The sequence below is a fragment of the Ogataea philodendri genome (genome assembly GCF_020536065.1).
Source record: "Ogataea philodendri strain CBS6075 chromosome Unknown scaffold24, whole genome shotgun sequence".
In the NCBI taxonomy this organism is placed as follows: Eukaryota; Fungi; Ascomycota; class Pichiomycetes; order Pichiales; family Pichiaceae; genus Ogataea; species Ogataea philodendri.
Window position 1 is genome coordinate 1 of NW_025763987.1, and position 18,351 is coordinate 18,351.

The window sequence follows — 18,351 nt, forward strand, 5'->3', positions numbered from 1 at the left end:
ATTATATTAGGTCATTGTGTCAAAAACGTCTTCAACTACAATGTCGGACATTGTCGTCACTTCGGACCAAGATCGACCGCCATCCTTATCACAAGAAGACAAGGATTCTTCGGACATCAAAATATTTTGAAGCCATTCGGAAAATGATGTTTCACTGTGAGAATGATTGTATTCGATAGCATATCTTGACCATATGTCCTGGTTCTTTTCAAAGATCCAGGCCTTTGCGAGGGCTCTCGAAAGCAGTTTCTGGGCATGATAATTCGAAACTCTCCGTGAATAATATGATCTGAAAGCCATGAAGCCATTGATGCCCCTCCTGCTTTTGCTGTTTCGAAGTCTGTTGCCATCCGAGTTCTTGCGTCTTTTGGTTCGTACACAGGACTTTGATTGGGTTTGAACATATGTCTTTAAAAGTGATTGAAGATACGGGGACTCGGCAGGGATTCTAGGAAAGTCCGAGACAAAAAGTATTTGAGCTTGGTAGGAATTCGACATAGTAAAGAAAATGAGTGTGGGTATAGCAAAAAGTCTTTAAAAAAGTTGCAACCACTATCGTGCAGGTACAAAAAAGACTGATATGAAACAAATTACTCGCCGCTCCGTGCGTCTGTAGATTGTGGGGAGTTCCTATTTATGAAGGTCCAAGATGTCAATAACCTCTTGACTCATCCTCGATTTACGCTCTTTGCGTCTCTTGTTTGAAACCCAATTTCTAATCTGGCACTTGGTGAGTCCAGTACAGGTAGCTAGCTCTTCAAGATCTCTTCTAGACAAGTAAGGGTTGTCTTTGTTTTCAAGAAACCTTGTGTTAGTAGATCGATGGTGAAAAGATACCTACCATTCATTCAGTGCTAGATGTGCTTCATCAGGGAGTCGATTGGAGTGTGATCTCTTGGCGGTACTATGACAAGATGATAGATCCCGGTCGTGTTCCAAAAAATGAGTCTTTATCGTGCAGTAATAGGGCTCGTTTGACTCGAGGGGAGGGGGAGAAGACTCTGTAGACGATATATAGACGTAGTCTAAAACCAACTGCTCCAACCGAGAATTCAAAATTTGCCTCTCAGTGAGTATGAATAGGATTGCTTTGACCTTTTGATCCAAAAGGATTAGTTCATGAGGGTGACACCATAAGTTCGTGGTTTGGTTTAGTGTAGCAAAAATCTTCGCGTTAGTTGCAAACTGGCTCCCAACTTACCGATCCCGCATTGTTCACCATATTGCATAGTTGCGGATTCTCAAACATGCAGGGGTCTTCTTTCGAGATATGGATTATCACTTGGTCAAGCAAGCTTGAGACCTGTTGGATTCTGGTTGGCGTGGTTAATCTCGGCTTCTGGGGTATGAATACTTACGTGACAATTTCATCGTCTTCAAAGGAAATTCCACATCCAACACCCTGGCTTGAAGTCGAATCCTCCAAGTTGATTCGCGGTGGATCATTCAAGCACTTTTGCATCACAATGATAAGGTTACTCAAATTATTTGTGGTTCAAGAGGGATGGATACTGTCTTAAAGCCCCCAATCCAAGTTTTGCCGGTTGCTACAGATCTCGAACATCTGGTGCACGGGTGTTCTAGAAAACGTAAGAGGATCTGATGATCAGTTACCCTGCTTGAAATTATTTGTAGATGATTCATAAATGACTTAAGCCAAGATAAGGTGAGTATGCAGCCGCTCGATCAGGGTTGGGAAGGGGATATTCTTGTTTCTGTGGTTTCGTCGCGTCCAGTTGGACTCTGGATTTTAGCAACTAGGGATCCCAACTTGTCAGGCCCCTAGTTGCAAATGGCAAAAACCAAAAGTCTAAGCTTTGATATGTTGACAAAAGCTTGCATGCTGGTTGCCTGAAATTACGAAACCTTGTAAACTGGAACAACATCCCAGTTATGCGTGTGTGTCTTAAAACTTTTAAGGCGTTCAGACCGAAAGTCAACTTTTGATAAAATCTTTAGTTCGGGCAGTGTCGTCGACTCTTCGGATTTTATCACTCCTTAAAATTTATCCATACAGTTGAGATGGGATCTAAAGAAAAGGACTTGAACGGCGTGGTACAATTCCCGTAAGTATATGCGGTTCTGTAGACGACCAGGACACTAATGTACTTAGCTTCTGGTATGGTGGTAAGTTGAAGATTCGCGTTCTTGATAACTAGTTAGGTGCGGCATCAATGTTTGCATGCTTGTTTACTCATCCCTTGGATTTGGCCAAAGTTCGCCTTCAGACATCGAAAGCGCACGATAATGGACTTGTTTCATTAGTGTTCAAGATTGTTCGTCACGAGGGTTTGTTTTCTATTTATGGTGGTCTGTCGGCATCTCTTTTAAGACAAGCTACGTACTCGACTGCTCGCTTTGGAGTTTACGAGGAACTGAAACGCTTAATAAGTCACAGTGGATCCCCCCCACCAACGTCACAACTTTTGGGTGCATCCATGGTTGCTGGAGCCGTGGGTGGAATGGTTGGAAATCCATCGGATGTGGTGAACATTCGGATGCAAAACGATAAAGCTCTACCGCCTTCTGAACGGAGAAACTATAAACACGCTATTGACGGGCTTATCAGTATCTGTCGACAAGAGGGTGTGAGTTCTCTTTTTCGTGGGATTGGGCCCAATTTAGTCAGGGGAGTGCTTATGACGGCGTCACAGGTCGTCTCATATGATGTCTCGAAGCGTTTATTGGTGAACAATCTCGGGATGAACCCTAGAACAAAGTCGACGCATTTCTCTGCGTCTCTTCTTGCAGGGCTGGTGGCTACTACCGTTTGCTCACCGGCTGATGTGTTGAAAACAAGAATCATGAATAGTTCTTCTTCGGGTCGATCTGTGTTTTCCATTTTCCGCGAAGCAGTGTACTCTGAAGGAGCGGGATTTATGTTCCGGGGTTGGACTCCGGCGTTCATTAGACTTGGACCTCATACAATCTTAACTTTCATCGCTCTGGAGGAATTGAGGCGGTTCAGGATCGGTATGTAGTGTAACTTGAATCGCCAAAATGACGGTGGTAGCATACAAGATCTAGGAATCGTCGTGAGAGTGTAATTGATTAGTTCAATAATGTAATATTCATCCTATCTCTCTTGATCCTCAGAAGTTCTCTCTTTTTCCATAGGAGTTCTGGTGTGATGTTAGTGGGTTTTTTTTTGAGATCAAGAATTCTACCGGGAGGTGTTAGTGCCGAAGTATTTTCCTCGGAGGGCGTTCGCTGCTCTGATTCTGACTTTCGGTTTTGAGATTTGGCTCGTGCAGACCGATTAATAAACTTTGGCATCTTTGTGGTCTAGGTGAGTTCAATAAAGTGGTAGAAGTAGGGTAAATAAAATAAAAATGATAAGGTTTTGCGCTACGCTCCTCAATATGTAATTCTATTCGCGTATCATCTAGATCATCCAATATCTGGCAGACACCAGATTCGCACTGTTCCTAAATAAAACTTGCGGCCTTAGAACCCTTTCCCGTAAGGACCACCAGAATATGAAAGATCCTCGTTGTTTTCTTGTCAGAACTTTTGATGCACGTCGAGCGCAAAACAAAAAAATTTACAAAATATTTTTTATCCAATTAAGTCAAATGTCTGCTATCTATAAGGCTCTGAAGGGGGGTAAGGAGGCCAGTGTCAGCGGTGGTGGAGAGTCGCATCGAGTTCGGCAGAGAAGCCTTCTTTTACTATCGCGCGGCGTTGTTCAACGGCATAGGCATTTTATCAATGATATCCATTCGTTATTACCCCAATCTAGAAAGGAATCGAAGTTGGATACGAAAAAGAATCTCTACGAGTTAAATGAGCTTGCTGAGCTTCACAACTGCAATAATGTGATATATTTCGAAAGTCGGAAACACACAGATTTATATCTGTGGTTGGCCAAAGCACCGAATGGACCAAGTGCAAAATTCCATATACAAAATTTGCATACCATGCACGAGCTCGATTTCACAGGGAACTGTTTGAAAGGGTCCCGTCCAATTTTGTCCTTCGACAAAACCTTCGATGATGCTCCTCATCTAAAATTGATAAAGGAAATGATGGTCCACCAATTTGGGGTTCCACCGGGAGCGAGAAAATCGAAGCCGTTCATCGACCGTCTTATGACATTTAGCGTTTTGGAGGGGAAAATATGGGTTCGTAATTATCAGATTAGCGAAGTGGAGGCGGCTGAACTCAATAGTGGGACTACAGATGAGGAGTCTATTCGGTTGGTCGAAATTGGTCCTAGATTCGTGCTGACTCCCGTTACCATTTTGGAAGGTTCGTTTTGTGGTCCCAAACTCTACGAGAACAAAGAGTTTGTTTCACCAAACACTGCACGGTCTTTGCGGAAATTAGAGGCAGCAACAAAAGCAGCAGCTCGGCAAAACCAATCAAAGAAACACAAGATATAGAAACAGAATCATTCGTGTGTCGCGATCTGTCATAGTTTATTGTTACTTTGTGGTTGGTGTAGAAATGTAATCAGTATATTTTCAATCTAGTTGGACTATATAAAATGTTGTCATAAACAACGCAGGCTTTTAAGAATGCTTGGTGAGGTACTCTTTGATGAATTTCTCTTCTTCTGCAGACGATGCGTCAATTTTCGGTTCGAGTTTACCTTTAGCTCCAAAAGGGTTTGGTGCCACGAGAGCGACAACAGAGCCAATTGTAGCAATCGCAAGCTATCACGAATTAGTCCTAACTTCACAGGTTTTCAACACTTACATGATGTGGTGGGATTGCTCTTCCCAAAATTGTGTATGCAGCAGCCATTTGTTTGCAATTGAATTCAACGTCCAAATGTTTTTTTCATTCAGGAAACGAACTTCTACGAAAGTGTTAAAACCGGGTAAGTTTCGCAAGTAGTTTTACAGTTCTAAAGCGCCAGTAGAAATTTACTGTATACCATAGAGTTATTTATTTTGATCGCTAGGCCTTGGGTAGAACAAGTTTTCTTTATTCATGCAGAAGAACTGATGAAACACGGCTGTTCCATTTCGATTGTATGAGTGATTTCGTACTTGCTGAATTGAAAGATGGCGTTTTGTCATAAGAGAAGTCTTTTGCTTGGTGCTATCCATACGAGTGTGTCAAGCGAACTCGCCTTTGCCGGAAAGGGCGACTCCGACGAGCCGAAGAATATTGTTTTCGGGTCCATGGATAGAAAACCTACACAGCGTAGAAAAGGTGATAATCATGCTTATAGCAAAGAATTTTATGATCCAAAGGTGTCGAGTCCATTTGCTCACAGTGATAATGACAATGAGACCCAAAGTTTATTACAGATCAGTCAGGATGACAAATACGCATTGGGTCTTTCCCTTGGTGATACCTCGGAGAGATCGACCGATGACTCAATTGCATCAGGTAGGAACGAAATTAGTTCTCGAGGTGCTGTGGGTGATTTAAAGTTGAACACGGTTGACAGCGCTGCGGAATTTTCGAAAGTTTCTCCTGCCATAAGCAAAAATCTTTCCGATTATCTGTCAGGAGAGTCTGCGGTGGAGAGTATCGATTTGATAGGAACTTCGGTGGAGTCTGGAGCTGTTTTAGCTAGAGATCCAGTTTACAGCATTTGGGAAACTCCTGATTTGGAGGTAAGTGCTTATGGCTATCAAAGTGATTTTGGTTCCGGCAGTTCTTCTTTCGACTCTGGAGTGATGGTATTATCAGATAATTTGTCTCAGCATTCAATTCCACGAAGGGGTCGCATATCTAGCTCTTCTAAAGTGCTCTCGTCTGGGTATCGGCTGTCAACTTCCAAATTGGGAAATGACAGCTCGATTGTGAGTTCCAGTTGTATATCTGGCTCCAGCAATGCCGACAATCAAGTTCAGATGCATTTTGAAAGACGTCAATTTGATATGGAACCCCGTTCTAATTTGTCCAATCTAAGCAGACTAATCAAGGAGGATGGTGGAAATACCGACAAGTTGCCAGCATTCACCACCGAGGACGGGGGATCGGTAAAGTGCCTCATATCCGTGCCAAAGCTTGGTATCAATATATCCGATCCTCTTGTTTTGCACGTCAGATTGGATGTTACGATCTCCTGGGTAATTGATGTGATATTGGAGCAACTCCGCAAGACTCGCGAGCAGGTATTTGGTAATCAATTGAAATGCGAGTTGTATCTATCAGACGAAGATGGAGAAATTGACGACGATATGGGACCTTTGGACAAAAGCAGGACAATCGGATCTTATGGCGCGGATGAGTTTGTTTTGGATCTGGGATCAGAGAAGAATAAATTTGAGCAAACTAGTCAGTTACAGCTTCAGGAATCGGAGCTGGCCAGAAACACAACCCGGGACGATGAAGTAAGTGGGTCGCTCGATACGCTAAAATTTCGCTCTTCGTCCGCAAACGTCAACCGTCACACGAACATTTCTCGTCATATTGTTTCTAAACCTTCAAATCTGGAAGGCGATTCTTATGATGCCGTTTTACCGTCGCGTCCTCGGCCACCCGTTGAAGAGAGTTCAACAACAAAATTAGTTCTTTCTACAACACCAGAAAGTGTTAACTCTTTCAATTCGGTGCAGACAAAGTCGGTAGATACCCCAAACGACTTTGTACACAGAGATTCGCGAGTTCATGTCACGCGACGGAAGAAGAAGTTCCAAACCTTTTTGCATCTGGCTGGTTTGGACGGAGGTGCACTTGATTCTGTTCGAGGTTCAGAGAAGAAAACTGTACCTGCAGGTGATCTGGAAGAACTGGGGCTGGCGACATATCACCGGTGGACAGTATGGCGACGTCAGCAAATGTCTGTGAAAGGGCGTTACCCCAAGTCTCTCGCTATTGATGGACATCGGATTTACATTTTACCTTTCAACGAATGGAAAGGCTCGTGGTATGAATCGAAAACATCAAGTTTCAACGTCGACCAGATTGTGAAGGTAAAGCAAAATGCTAGAGTTTCACACTACTTTAAGATTGTGGTATTGAAACACATGAACGAGGCTCCAAAAACGTATCATCTTGAGGCAGCCAACGGGAACGAGTGTGCGGCTATTGTGAAAACACTCAATTCGCTGATGCGTCGATATCACAATGGTCTCAAATCTCGTCATCAATAATACCATTGGGCGTGTCCGGGTCTCAAGAAACCGTGCGTCCTTCAAACATGACCGATATAGCTTACTCCGCGAATCCAAGAAGTCGTCTTATACTGCGCATAAATCATTGCTTAATCTTCAGTTAGTCACTACTTACGATAAAACATATTTTACTGTTAGAATAGACACACATCGATAAACCTCCACTCCATTAGTCTAAGTTTCCGAGATCGCAAGTGCGAGAGACTGCACGTCATCATGAGATATCGAAACCTTGATTGTTTGGATACCTTTTCTGGTCGCGGCAATTTTCGCATCACCATGCAAAATTACCAAAGGAGCTCCGTTGTTCTCTCTCAGAATTTCAATGGCTTTCATTGAAGCACCCGCCCCCTTGGAATCGACTCCCATGGATTTAAAGACGGCTTCTTTAGCCGACCAAGTACCCGCGAACGACGCCCGAGGAGATGGCGCGGAAAGACAGTACTTTATTTCGCTGTCTGTGAAATTTCTCTGGATGAATGTTTCATTGTCTATGTTGATGCATGAAAGAAGTTCAACATCAACACCGACGCCCTTGCCACCGGTCAATCCATTTGCCATATCCGCAATAATCTTGGAAGTTTCCGAGGTGGTTTCCGAACCCTTGAGCGAGGCTTGAATATCCGAGGCATCGAAGGCGAGTTTTTTCTCTTTGTTCAGCGAGACCCTGGCTAAAGGATCCAAATAGACGGAACTCTCAAGATCCTCACTATATGGTGGTTTGCTCTTAGCCACAAACAAGGAATTGTTCAGCATTGCATTATGCATGTATCTGTACGATTTCTTGTATCTCGTGGAAACCAATTTTTGGTAATCCAAATACTGTCTCTCTGAAAGGGCAGCATATAGGTAATCAGAATTAACGACAATTGCCTGCGCGCCCTTCTGACCAAAGCCGAAAGACGTGATGGAAATTGCTTTGATCCCATCTGTTTGGATTGATCGAGACGGGAACAAAACGTACTCGTAGTTTTCGAGAATTTTATCCACGTTGTCTGCGTTTCTATTACCCGGGACCAGGCCCGACTGCAGAATCTGAAGAGCACCGTTCAGCATCCAGGCACCAGCAGCTCCTTTCGGATGACCTGTTAGGTACTTCTGGAATACACCATAAACTGGGTTTCCTTCAGAGCGGCCTAGATGGCTCATCATCCGGTCGATGGCAGCAGTCTCATTCTTATCATTTGCCTTCGTAGAGGTACCGTGGAATGAACAAACTCCTAGATCATCGATAGTTAAATCGAAAGTCGCAAGAGCACCCCTAATAGGGGCAATACGAGAATCGTCTTTCCAAAATTCGTTTCCGTACATTCTCTGTGCATCTTTGATCTGTTTCTTGGCTTCTTTGGAGATCTCTCTCGAGCGGTCTTCAATAAATTCTTCCTTGTTGAAGGAGGCATTGTCAGCCTGCAAGGATTCGGCTTCTTCCGCCAAAAGTGCCAATTCCGCTTCGACCCACGCCTTGACTTGTGAAGTTCTAGCTTTTAGCTGCCTAGCTCTATATTTAATGTCAAGTTTTGGCGATTTGAATTTCGAATTTCCGTGGTATTCCCTGGCTGTTGTTAGAATTCCCTTTCCAGGAGCCGGCACGGATCTTCCAATTTTATCACTTGCAGTAGATGCCATGGCCACAATACCATAGATCGGGACACCCATCTTCAATGCGAGTTCAGCAGTCATCAAAATCTGTAGACCGGCACCCTGTGCTTCCATAAATCCACTTCTGGATGTCGTCGTTGGTCTTGACATCTCCGCTGGAGTTCTTCCATGCGCGAACTCATCATCCGCGTTCGAGGTTGCATTCATATTACCAAACTCGTAAGACCCTTCTTCTTGGAAGTCGTCGTATCCTCCGACGATCACAATTTTAGCCTTGCCCGACAAAATTGTATCCATTCCTGTATCGACTGACTCGAGAGCCGTAGCACAGGCGCCAACTGGCGTCTTAATTGGCCCAGATGATGAAAGCAGCAGCATGTTGACCCAGGCAGACATAGTGTTGATGAAAGATTCTTGCAAAATATCGTTTTGAACAGGCTGATCCAAAAATCTGTCTTTGAACATTCCCTTCAGTGCAGTAACACCACCCATACCCGAGCCGGAACAGTTACCCAGCTCAGACACGTGAACGTATTTGTAGAATTCGTAAGGGTCAGTAATACCAGCGCTCAGCAGCGTCTCAGCAGTGGCCACCAGCACGTAAAGGGTAATAGGATCAACTTGAGAGATGACATCGTCGTCAATACCGTACGTCTTCGGATTCCAACCGGTTGGAATTTGTCCAGCGACAAGCCGGTCAAACCGCAACGCTTTAGGAATGAATAGCTTGGCTCCCTTGAGAACACGGACAGAATATTCCTCTGCACCGTCGATCGGGAAACAATCAACAAATTCCCCGTGCAGAGCTTTGTATTGTTCTGCGGTGACCTTATCGGTCTCAAACGGCTCCAAGTCATGTTGGATGACAACTTCCTGAATCAAACGCTTCTTTTTTGGATCGTAACCGTTGAATAATTCGGGTTCGACCAATCTGACACCAGAGTGTTTTAAGATCTTTTCTTCGTATTTCTTCTTGATTTCTCGGTCTTCCACAGGCAGTCCAGTTTCGGCATCCACCCACCCAGTATGTTGCTTGCCTTTGATGTTTCCGTTGAAGTATTTGATAAAGCCCATGATCCAAGCCATCTCAATACACCCTTCTAAAGAAAACTCGCCAAATGCTTCCATTTCCCATCTTGTTCTCGCATTTCCCCATGGACCAACCTCCGAGAAACCGGTAACAACAATGACTCTCTCCAAATCTAACATACCCTCGAGATTTGGTGCAATCTCCTTGACCTGATTGTATGGCTTTAACTCAGGGAAAGCAAACTTCATGTTAGCCTTAGGCTTAATCTCGGCTGCATTGAAAGGATCGTCAGCAGTGGAACCATTGACAATTTTGTGCTCGATTGCAGTCTCGACACTGACAGCTCTGCGAACATCGGAAGTTCTGTTAATGTCAGATCTGAGCTTATTGGTATACTCTCTCAGGTTTTCAATGAACTGCAGTCCACCATTCAAATCAGCCATGATAGGCGATTCTTCACAAAGTTTGACAACTTCCGGCGTCATGAGACCCAAGATATTGAATGCCATTTCTTTTTGCGAAAACGTCCTGACACCCAGTTTCTCAATGCCCTCGGCAATGATATTGTTACCAGACATTAAACCAGTACCTCTGGTCCATCCAATAACAGCACCGCAGATAGTAAGGAATGGCGACCATGATTCTGAATACCATCTGTTGAACAACGTTTCTAAGCCCAATTTCGACTCCGAGTAAAGACCGTCTGATCCGAAAGTACCATGATTTGGTGAAAGAGGGAGGATGACTTGTGCCGGCCTAGTCTGCGTGTTTCTGATTTTCTTCTGGGTAGAAATCTCACCCAAGAGTCTCAGCAAATTTGTTAGCATGATTCTATGAGCCAACTCAGACTTTGAGTCGATGCCGTCAAGCTCAATTCCCATCTCAGGGATGGCAGCGAAAGGAATAACATAGTCAAGATCCCACTCGAGACCCCCCTTTTTGCCATCTTCATAGATGTAACTGACTAAAGCCTTGACATCCTGTTTAGAGCCTTGGTTGAAAGGAACGACGACCAACGTGGAGCCAGCCGCACCGTATCTCGAGTACATATGTTGATAGTACTCAGTAACCGATTTGGAATACCGCGAAGTTGTCACTATAACTTTGGCACCACCAGCCAGTAAACCTTGCAAAATTTCAGCACCTATCGAGCCTGCACCCGCTCCCGTGATCAAGGCATATTTGTTTTTGAAACTCAGACCGTTTACGGCACCCTTTTCCAACCCATCAAGGAACACAGAGGACGAAACTTTATCGTATTTCCAAGCACCCAAACGATCTTTCTTCTGTATGTGCAAAAACGGAATGGTATCCGGTGGAATAGAACTCGAAACAGGACTATGGATTTCAGAGTAGTCCTTTAGGGAAGCAATTTCGTCAGTATCGCTGTCCGACTCCAAAAGTGCTTCATCACCCAAAACCGCTCTCGCTGACTTCGAGACCTCGATTTCAGACGATTTGTCAACAAAATCCAACAACTTAGCATATAGCTTTTGAAATTCAACCTTGGTCTCCGCCGAAGCCTGTTTGGAAATTGCCTTATAAATCTTAGACAAGTCCTCCTTGATTGATGGCTGGGACTCTTTCGTTAGCTCTCCACCCTGCGCCATCTCATGAACGTACTGCTCCAACTTTCTGACGGCCGGACGGCTCTCTTCAGAGTAAACAACACGACCTTTCTTATCCACCGTAGTTTTAGGACCTGTCGGATGAGATATATCTTTGTAGGCAGGCGGGTTGTTTAAGACCTCTTCACAATTGTCAATCAGTTGCTGCCCAAGCTTTTTTGCCAACTCGTACGTTTCTCCTTTCTCTGTTGGCGTATGATCAATGTGGTATTGCATGAACTTGATTAATGTCGGGTTTGCCCTGTTCATGATTTGAATACATTGAGTGACCGTCTCTCTGTCAACGGATGTCAACTTACCGAAAATGATGTCAAAGTACATCGATAACGCGTCTTGCCTGGCCCAATTCCAATAAGAATCATAGGTACGAGCTTTGAGAGAGGAGAAAACGGGCTTGATCCCCGAGGCATAAAACTCACCATGCTCTTCGGCCCACAAATCTAGTTCGGCCTGTAGAAGTGCAGTAGCTTCCTTCTCTTTCACCAACAACCTTTCTCCCTTGGTCAAATCATATTTGAGATATCTTGCAAGGGTCTCCAAGTGTTGGCGAGCAACAATCTTATTGTCCTTCATCGCAGCATCGAGAGCAGCAGAATCAACGACAGCAGCAGAACCAGAAGCACCACTAGATTGAGACGAAACCTGTGCAAGAGTAATTCCGGCCTGGGAAGCGTAGACCTGAGCAGCCGCATCCAAAAATGACTTTGCATCGGCTTCGGATCCCAATCTCTGATCGGGCTCCTTACCTAACGCATGTAACAAAACAGAATCTTGTCTACCGGCGCCCAAGCCCCATCTTGACTGAAGATATTTTCTTGCCACACCAACTGAAAACCCACCTGGCATTTTTGAACTCATCAACCGAGCAATAAGAGAAGAGGACTGTTTACCCAGAGATCCCGGAAATGTATCCTGAAACTGATCGGCCAATTCTTGCAGGGGGCTATCCTCCGGCTTTTCGGGGGTAGAGCCAAATTCCTTTCCCAGATCACCCAGAATTTCATTCTGGACGGTAGATTTACCGCCAACCAAATCTTTTATTGCCTTGCTCATAGGGATATCTGCAAGAGGCCTCTTCAGTTTGTGAGCCACCAATGTTTGCAAAATCAGAGCGGCCTTGACAGGCTCGTCTGGGACATCGACAGCCTGCACAGGAGCTGCAGAAACCGGTGCAGGTGCCGCAACCTGAGTCTGAGCCGTTGTGAGATTGTTTGAAACCGATTCTTTGGAAGTGGTTTCCGGCTCAGGCGAAGTCACCAGCTCAGAAGGATCTGGAGTGTAATAGATCTCCTTTTGGTCTTTCGAGTAGCACAACACCTGTCTCTGAAGTGAGAGGGCTGCATCATAAGACTCGTACTTGGCTTTGATAGTACGAGATGCCATGCCTGCCAATGTCGGAGATGGACCAATTTCAACAACGCGTTCAGTATTAAAGTCTCTCAGGAAAACATCTTGAGTCTCGATCCAACGAACAGGGGAAGCAAACTGATAGGCAAGCAGTTCTGTCAACAAGACATGGGAAAGCTCTTGTTCAATCTCTGCCTTCATCTTTGATAAGTTAGAAATAGATTAAAAGCTCAAAGAATTTATACTTCGAAACTTGTTGAATCAATTGTTGAGATGGGTTGAGGTGTGAACTTTATTCTTTGTTGGATTGACTTAAATTATTAACTATAATGTATGCGTGTAAGAAACAAAATATCAGCTTGCTAACAAACACCTGTAGCCTTTAAATATTGGTTTAACCCCATTAACTTATGCCACCAGATACAATTGGTCAGAAAACATCCGATACAGTTGATGGACCACCATCGGAACTCGATCTTTCATCTGTCGTAATTCCAGAGTCTCTGCCTCTAATCTCGGAACGTCTGGATAAACTCAGACTTTTGATAGTGGCCATAGAAGCGTTCATAAGCGAACACCATTCAATTGTTTCGGCTAACATCAAACTCCACGAAAGGCTAAGAAAACACAACTCGATAGATTCGGTTGTTAAATTCGAAGTGGATCCAGAAGGCGACAAAGCTGTAGCTGGCGCTGTGGGAGATACATCTCGAGACAAAGATCTCCAAGACCTCAACGGGTTTTTCAAAGGAATCCAGACTCAAACCGACAAACTGATCGTTTCTTTGGAGCAAACTGAAAGTTTATTCAAAGTTCAACTTATTCCACAGCTGAAGGAATTATTGACTCTACTCGTCAACAAAGAAAAAGATTTCCGTACTCAATGGCACAAAAGGGAGAAGGAGTTTCGTTCGACACTACAGGCAACCCGGAAAGAACTTGAACATTTTGAGTTATCCATCAACAAATTTGACAACCTCCAGGAAGAACAGCGGCCCGATTTTAGACACGATCCATATCTTAATAGAAAGATGCTGTGCTCTCAAGCCGAAATACAATTGTCGGCAGAAAGAGACTTTTCCAATTTCGTGCAAAAAAGCGAAAGTGATTTACACCTCTTGGAAGTTCACATCATGGAGGGCCTCAAGCAGGTTTTCAGTTCTTTTTCGGCTTTCCTGATTAAGTTTCATGATTACTATAGCCAAGAGCTGTCTGTTCTCAGCAACTATATTCAAGCTATCCCAAACGAACTAGAATGGGAAAGGTTTGAAAAAACGTATCGAAAGAGGCTTCACGGGACGAGCGATGCCGCAATTCCGCAAAATTTCAATTCTCAGTTACCTGCTCAATCCAAAGGACGACGCAGTCTGGAAACTATCCAGTTTCCCAATCAAGACCATTTCTCGACAGCCCCAATTTTAGAAGGGGTCTTATCCAGAAAGGATAGCAAATTTTCCTCCAAATTGGCAGCGCATTACTATGTTATCACGAAATCAAAGCTTTTCTACGAGTTCCCTTCAAGAATGTCTTCTGAGTTACAACCAACGCTAGTACTATTTCTTCCAGATTGTTCTTTGAAAGATATATCAGAAGGCAGCGCTATGAGATTTAAACTTCAGGGCAAAGATATGAGTTCTTCCTTTTTGAAGACTTCGAGGACTTTAACTCTGCAGGCATCATCAGAGGACGATTTCAAAACATGGTTTAACGTTATCAGTGAGCTAAGCGGTTTGATGTATAGCAATGAGGATACGCGCGAGATAGAATAAATGTAGGTATAATCAGACTTTCATATCTCCTTTCAACCATTCACATAAGTAGGTTTAACTCAAAAAAATATTTTTGACATACAACATTTAGTTATTATAAAGTTCAAAGTAATTTACTTTATCAGGGGAGCGATAATGCCTATCTTTTATGTGAGAAGCAACTTTATTGGGTTATAGAAGATGAGCGATACAGGTCATTTCCGCGAGAATCTGCAAAATTCAAATGATGGGAATCTGCTAGACAACTCAAATGAAGACACCACCCAGTCAATTCAATCGAATTCAGACAGTACCCAAGTTGTCGTTTCTCTTGGGTCAACAGGCGATTCAGCTGTGGGGGAGGGTCATGATTTAGTTCGGGATGCTGAACCACGTGCCACCCAAGAATGCGCAAGTGCAAAACCGTCTTTTAGAACTTGCTTGCCTTATAAAGAGACCAAAGGCAAATATACAATATACGACTTCAGGGTTCTCCGAACTTTAGGCACTGGATTTTTTGGCCGTGTTCACCTGGTAAAATCTAACCACAATGGAAGGTATTACGCTATGAAAGTATTTCGCAAACGAAATATCGTGAAAGCCAAGCAAGTCGAACACACAAACGACGAGCGCAGAATACTGGCGTCGTTACAACACCCATTTATCACTCGAATGTGGGGAACCTTTCAAGATTCTAAGTCCATATTTATGGTCATGGACTATATTGAAGGCGGGGAGTTATTTTCACTTTTAAGGAAGTCCAGAACTTTTCCAAACCAAGTTGCAAAGTTTTACGCTGCCGAGGTTCTTTTGGCTTTGGAGTACCTCCACTCGAAAAATGTAATATATCGCGATTTAAAGCCAGAAAATATCTTGCTTGCTAGGTCTGGGCATATCAAGCTAACGGATTTTGGTTTTGCAAAAGAAGTCGAAACTACCACTTATACGCTGTGTGGAACTCCCGATTATATCGCACCAGAGGTCATCGCTGTTCAAGCCTACAACAAATCAGTTGACTGGTGGTCTTTTGGTATACTAATATACGAGATGTTGGTTGGAACAACCCCTTTCTATGACTCGTCACCACTCAAGATTTATGAAAAGATTACCAATGGAATGTTCTCAATACCCGAACACATCCAACCAGAAGCTAAATCGATCCTCAAAGGGCTGATTAAAAAAGATGTCACCTACAGGTTGGGAAATTTACAAAATGGAATCGACGACATCAAACAACATCCATGGTTTGAAGAAGTGGTCTGGGGAAATCTCATCAACGGAAAAATCGAGACCCCTTACGAACCCAATATTCCCAATGGCGTTGGCGATAGTTCTCAATTTGAGATATACCCAGAGGAAAATTATGATTACGGAAACTATAACGATCCGGACGAATTTGGGCTTTACTTTCCAGACTTTTGAGATGAAATTTCATTTCAAATCGCTTGTCTTCGCCTTGCCGTAAAGCGCCCACTTCAACTTTCATTGATAAAAAGAATCTTTTTGGAATCTAATGCCTCGACAACGGAAAGCAGAAACTCGTTTTCCTGGATACATTCCCCATATGATAATCTGTGAAGTTTGGACAACTGATTAATTTTATCCATGAACTTCAGATCTCGGTGAGCCCCTTTGTCGGACAACAGGAACATCACTAATTTTTGATGCGATGTCAGGCCATTCTTTCCCTCCATAGAAGAGTCGGTGAAGCTTTTTAACATAGATTTCACGGCTTCATAATTGGAGGGGATCGTTTCCCATAATGTGTACGCTAGCGCCGTACACTCGGTCTCTCGAACTATGTGGATCAGATCAGATCGCCCTTCTAATTTAATGAGAACAGTCATCAAATTTCTTAAATACTTCTTGTCGTTGAACTTCCTGCTCTTGATATTCGGAATCAATAGGGTCTGTAGACATTTGTCAAGAAGTCGTCTTAATGAGACGTGTGCACCGACCTGGTCCAGTCTATAAAGAAATAGGACATAGGCCTTGCATAGGAATGTTTCGTCTGCGGACAGAAACGTGTGTTCACTTTCCGAAACACCAACCAGGTCAAGAAGGTGCGCCTGATCGAGCTTAAAGACAATATTGGCTAGAATTGATATTGGCATCTCGTTCTTTGGTAAGAGCTCTCTGGCTAAATTTAGTAGTTGCGATTGATCTTGAGTGTTGCGAATAATCAAATCGAGAGACTGCCTCCCGGTATCATCTGCTTGCAGTCCCGCATTTCTTTGGCGTAAAACCGAATTAAGCTTTTCTTGAATTCCTTGATAATGAAGGGCACTCATTATCTCGACCGACCTCAAGGCTTCAAATCGAGATTCAATCTGTTCATCCAGGTTAACGTTCGATCGTGGCTTTTCCAGTAATTTCATTAGGTCATTCATCATCCCATTGGGTCTTCGCCATTTTTGTTTATACTGTATGTTATTTTTTGATGATTTGTTGTCCTGTTTATGGGTTGTATGAAGCGACACCCTAAACATATTAAACACACATAACCTTCCTCCCCTTCTGGGCACTATGCGCAATAAAGTCATACTATTTGACCATTATACAAAGATAGTAAACGGGTTGGCAGATGGTCAAAATCAGGGTAATTTTTTCAAACCCGTCAAGGTTTCTGTAATTTTTGCGAGCACGACCTTATTTACCGGACAACCTCAAAAGACCCGAATCGCTCGATTTCTTTCATCACCGTGCACGAGCGACAAGAGGCCTCATATAGTTATCCCAGGATGTTTGAATTACCAGAGTAGCAGACTAAAACGAGGCCATACAAATCTGTTGTATCCTTCAAATACTTGGGTGTAACTTTCTAGTACGAAAGTCTTTTCGGTAAATTGTTTTTGCCAATCCGCAAAGCTATTCACCAACAGTTGTCTTCAATTGCGCTTATGTAAACTCTTACCTAAAGGTTATAATAAGTTTTCTTCATGGAGCGATTAATTACATAATGTCAAATTTGCCATCAGGGTAATTTTCTAAATTAAACGTAAAACCACAAATCGGATTATTACCCGGACATGGAACCTGATTTCACAAAGACATCTTCTATCAACGCCGTCGAAAAGGGGGAGGTGAATGGCCGAATGAGTTGAGAGATATTCTTTTCTTGATTGCGGTTTGCTTGTCGGACCACTTTATTTGACCTCGTAATTGTAGCTCTAGCTTGAGATCGGAGTTTAGGGACCCTGAAGCGGAGCTTGGAATATGGCGATGTGCTAAAGTTAATTGTCTCTTTGCATTGGGGCCTGACTTTCAGTCCAATGACTTTTTCACTATTCTGAAGACTCTCCCTCGTTATGATGTGATTCGTCCCCTTCATCCCGAAACTGGTAGAAGCAAGCGAATTGAGGTAGCCCTGGGTAAATTCTGCCTCCACAGACTCCAAGTAGCTGAAGTACTGATGGAAATCGTCGTCGCGATGACACCAGACCTACCTGTTAGAACCGATCATAAACTCAATACTTACTTGTGAGGCGACTTTTGAAATTGTTGTCAAATCAAGTGAGAACATATTATGTTTCAATATCCCATTTATGATCGCCCTGGCTATCACAAATCTGTTTTTGGCCTTGTGGGTGACCTTAACTGATTTAGAGCTTCCTTGCTCGGAAACTCGCGTAGGTCCACATTTGGGGACTCTATATCCACATACTGGGTGTTGGTCTTCTTGGGCACTCATAATGTTGCGAATAGGGTCTGGTCAGTCAAATTATATTTTGAATGGTTGCAAAGATGAAACATTTCACTTCAGATATCTGCCAAAAATTAATCGAACCGAAATTGATTCCTATTGATCCTTTCACTTAGGTTTGGAATTTTACCTTGTCTCTGTATCAGATGAATTCTTCGCAATTATATGATTCTTTGGTTCGGATCCTTGCTATCACTGAAGAAGCACTTGGAAAACA

At 43.4% G+C, this 18,351-nt stretch overlaps 11 protein-coding genes across 11 annotated transcripts; 8 read left to right on the forward strand and 3 right to left on the reverse strand.

Annotated features, from left to right (window-relative positions):
- Positions 1 to 6: 6 nt before the first annotated feature.
- Positions 7 to 498, reverse strand: OGAPHI_003546 (uncharacterized protein; the record flags this gene model as incomplete). Its single annotated transcript, XM_046204531.1, has 1 exon — positions 7 to 498. One exon carries the CDS (start codon positions 496 to 498, stop codon positions 7 to 9), a length of 492 nt encoding a protein of 163 aa, XP_046061563.1.
- Positions 499 to 2,174: 1,676 nt separating this feature from the next.
- Positions 2,175 to 2,981, forward strand: OGAPHI_003547 (uncharacterized protein; the record flags this gene model as incomplete). Its single annotated transcript, XM_046204532.1, has 1 exon — positions 2,175 to 2,981. One exon carries the CDS (start codon positions 2,175 to 2,177, stop codon positions 2,979 to 2,981), a length of 807 nt encoding a protein of 268 aa, XP_046061564.1.
- Positions 2,982 to 3,575: 594 nt separating this feature from the next.
- OGAPHI_003548 (uncharacterized protein) lies at positions 3,576 to 4,385 on the forward strand (the record flags this gene model as incomplete). Its single annotated transcript, XM_046204534.1, has 1 exon — positions 3,576 to 4,385. The coding sequence occupies one exon, from the start codon at positions 3,576 to 3,578 to the stop codon at positions 4,383 to 4,385; it is 810 nt and encodes a 269-aa protein (XP_046061565.1).
- A 627-nt stretch (positions 4,386 to 5,012) lies between these two features.
- On the forward strand, positions 5,013 to 7,058 carry OGAPHI_003549 (uncharacterized protein; the record flags this gene model as incomplete). Its single annotated transcript, XM_046204535.1, has 1 exon — positions 5,013 to 7,058. The coding sequence occupies one exon, from the start codon at positions 5,013 to 5,015 to the stop codon at positions 7,056 to 7,058; it is 2,046 nt and encodes a 681-aa protein (XP_046061566.1).
- A 195-nt stretch (positions 7,059 to 7,253) lies between these two features.
- On the reverse strand, positions 7,254 to 12,884 carry OGAPHI_003550 (uncharacterized protein; the record flags this gene model as incomplete). Its single annotated transcript, XM_046204536.1, has 1 exon — positions 7,254 to 12,884. The coding sequence occupies one exon, from the start codon at positions 12,882 to 12,884 to the stop codon at positions 7,254 to 7,256; it is 5,631 nt and encodes a 1,876-aa protein (XP_046061567.1).
- OGAPHI_003551 (uncharacterized protein) lies at positions 7,405 to 7,698 on the forward strand (the record flags this gene model as incomplete). Its single annotated transcript, XM_046204537.1, has 1 exon — positions 7,405 to 7,698. One exon carries the CDS (start codon positions 7,405 to 7,407, stop codon positions 7,696 to 7,698), a length of 294 nt encoding a protein of 97 aa, XP_046061568.1.
- On the forward strand, positions 8,239 to 8,721 carry OGAPHI_003552 (uncharacterized protein; the record flags this gene model as incomplete). Its single annotated transcript, XM_046204538.1, has 1 exon — positions 8,239 to 8,721. The coding sequence occupies one exon, from the start codon at positions 8,239 to 8,241 to the stop codon at positions 8,719 to 8,721; it is 483 nt and encodes a 160-aa protein (XP_046061569.1).
- On the forward strand, positions 9,955 to 10,404 carry OGAPHI_003553 (uncharacterized protein; the record flags this gene model as incomplete). Its single annotated transcript, XM_046204539.1, has 1 exon — positions 9,955 to 10,404. The coding sequence occupies one exon, from the start codon at positions 9,955 to 9,957 to the stop codon at positions 10,402 to 10,404; it is 450 nt and encodes a 149-aa protein (XP_046061570.1).
- Positions 12,885 to 13,093: 209 nt separating the features above from the next.
- On the forward strand, positions 13,094 to 14,452 carry OGAPHI_003554 (uncharacterized protein; the record flags this gene model as incomplete). Its single annotated transcript, XM_046204540.1, has 1 exon — positions 13,094 to 14,452. The coding sequence occupies one exon, from the start codon at positions 13,094 to 13,096 to the stop codon at positions 14,450 to 14,452; it is 1,359 nt and encodes a 452-aa protein (XP_046061571.1).
- Positions 14,453 to 14,632: 180 nt separating this feature from the next.
- OGAPHI_003555 (uncharacterized protein) lies at positions 14,633 to 15,853 on the forward strand (the record flags this gene model as incomplete). The annotated part of the gene is made up of 1 exon (XM_046204541.1): positions 14,633 to 15,853. The coding sequence occupies one exon, from the start codon at positions 14,633 to 14,635 to the stop codon at positions 15,851 to 15,853; it is 1,221 nt and encodes a 406-aa protein (XP_046061572.1).
- Positions 15,854 to 15,906: 53 nt separating this feature from the next.
- OGAPHI_003556 (uncharacterized protein) lies at positions 15,907 to 18,122 on the reverse strand (the record flags this gene model as incomplete). The annotated part of the gene is made up of 3 exons (XM_046204542.1): positions 15,907 to 16,975; positions 17,455 to 17,840; positions 17,910 to 18,122. The coding sequence occupies 3 exons, from the start codon at positions 18,120 to 18,122 to the stop codon at positions 15,907 to 15,909; spliced, it is 1,668 nt and encodes a 555-aa protein (XP_046061573.1).
- Between the last annotated feature and the right edge of the window lie 229 nt (positions 18,123 to 18,351).